The 895-nt window shown below is 37.2% G+C and overlaps 1 protein-coding gene across 1 annotated transcript; it reads right to left on the bottom strand.

The window, feature by feature from the left end:
• Window positions 1-201: 201 nt before the first annotated feature.
• Window positions 202-576, bottom strand: LOC109806575 (oxidoreductase/transition metal ion-binding protein). Its single transcript, XM_020369025.3, has one exon. The coding sequence runs from the start codon at window positions 574-576 to the stop codon at window positions 202-204; it is 375 nt and encodes a 124-aa protein (XP_020224614.1).
• Between the last annotated feature and the right edge of the window lie 319 nt (window positions 577-895).

Raw genomic sequence — 895 nt, 5'->3', positions numbered from 1 at the left:
TTATATTGCAAGAACACCATGACCCTTTGAACAAAAAAAAAAAAAAAAAACAAATAAATAGACAAAAGTGAAATCTCGTTTCAAGAAAAATCTCGAGAACCCACCAAATTACAGTAACTAATTACAAGCCAATTAAGATCCATGTCATGACATGTGATGTGGTGTGATGACATAACCAATTAAGAACTTGACTCTTAATTTTCACCTGGTGAGGAGAGGAAACCAACGTTCTTGGAAAGAAGACTGGTAAGACACCATGAAGAGAAGAAGAACAAGGAGCAAGGCAACGCCCCAAGGAGTTCCAGCACCTCCATGCAGGGTCTCTCTCTGAGGCAAAGGAACGAGTGAAGAGAAGAAGCCTCCATGACTTGCATAGTTGGAAAAGAAGTGCAACACTAGCAGAAGCAGCAGTGGAGAAACCATGAGCACCAGCTTCACTTGGTCCATGATGCTCTCCACTATGGACTCGTAGTTCGAGTACCATGAGAATCCCAGGAACATGAACAAGGTGACCAAGAAGAAACACAGGTGCACAGGGAGAGCAGGTTGAGAGTTTTGAGAAGAGTGGTAGGCCATTTTCCTTTTTTTTTTTTAATCTCTTTTGCAAACTACTATGAATCTGATGAAACTCTTGTTGTGTGTGAAAGCACTTGTAGTGGATTGTTTGTGGGAGGAATTTGGGCACCAAGCATGCTTTTATAGAGTTGATAACCGTGCCTAATATAAGTAAAGTCTTTTAGTGTTTTTTTGTTTTCTTATTAACTTTTTGAATCTTTATTTTAAACCTCTTGTATCTTAAATTTCTTTTTCTTTTTTACATAAAAAAAACCCGATATCTCTAAAATGATAATTAAGAACTAATATATATTTGTGAGATATATTTTTTGTCGATCAA

This window comes from Cajanus cajan, chromosome 10, assembly GCF_000230855.2.
Source record: "Cajanus cajan strain Asha chromosome 10, NIPB_CcT2T_4, whole genome shotgun sequence".
Classification (NCBI taxonomy): domain Eukaryota; kingdom Viridiplantae; phylum Streptophyta; class Magnoliopsida; order Fabales; family Fabaceae; genus Cajanus; species Cajanus cajan.
The sequence above is the reverse complement of the archived record's forward strand: the minus strand, read 5'-3'. Positions and strand labels throughout refer to the sequence as shown.

Coding starts and splice junctions, on each gene's coding strand:
- LOC109806575 (XM_020369025.3), bottom strand. CDS start 576: ATGGCCTACCACTCTTCTCAAAACTCTCAACCTGCTCTCCCTGTGCAC.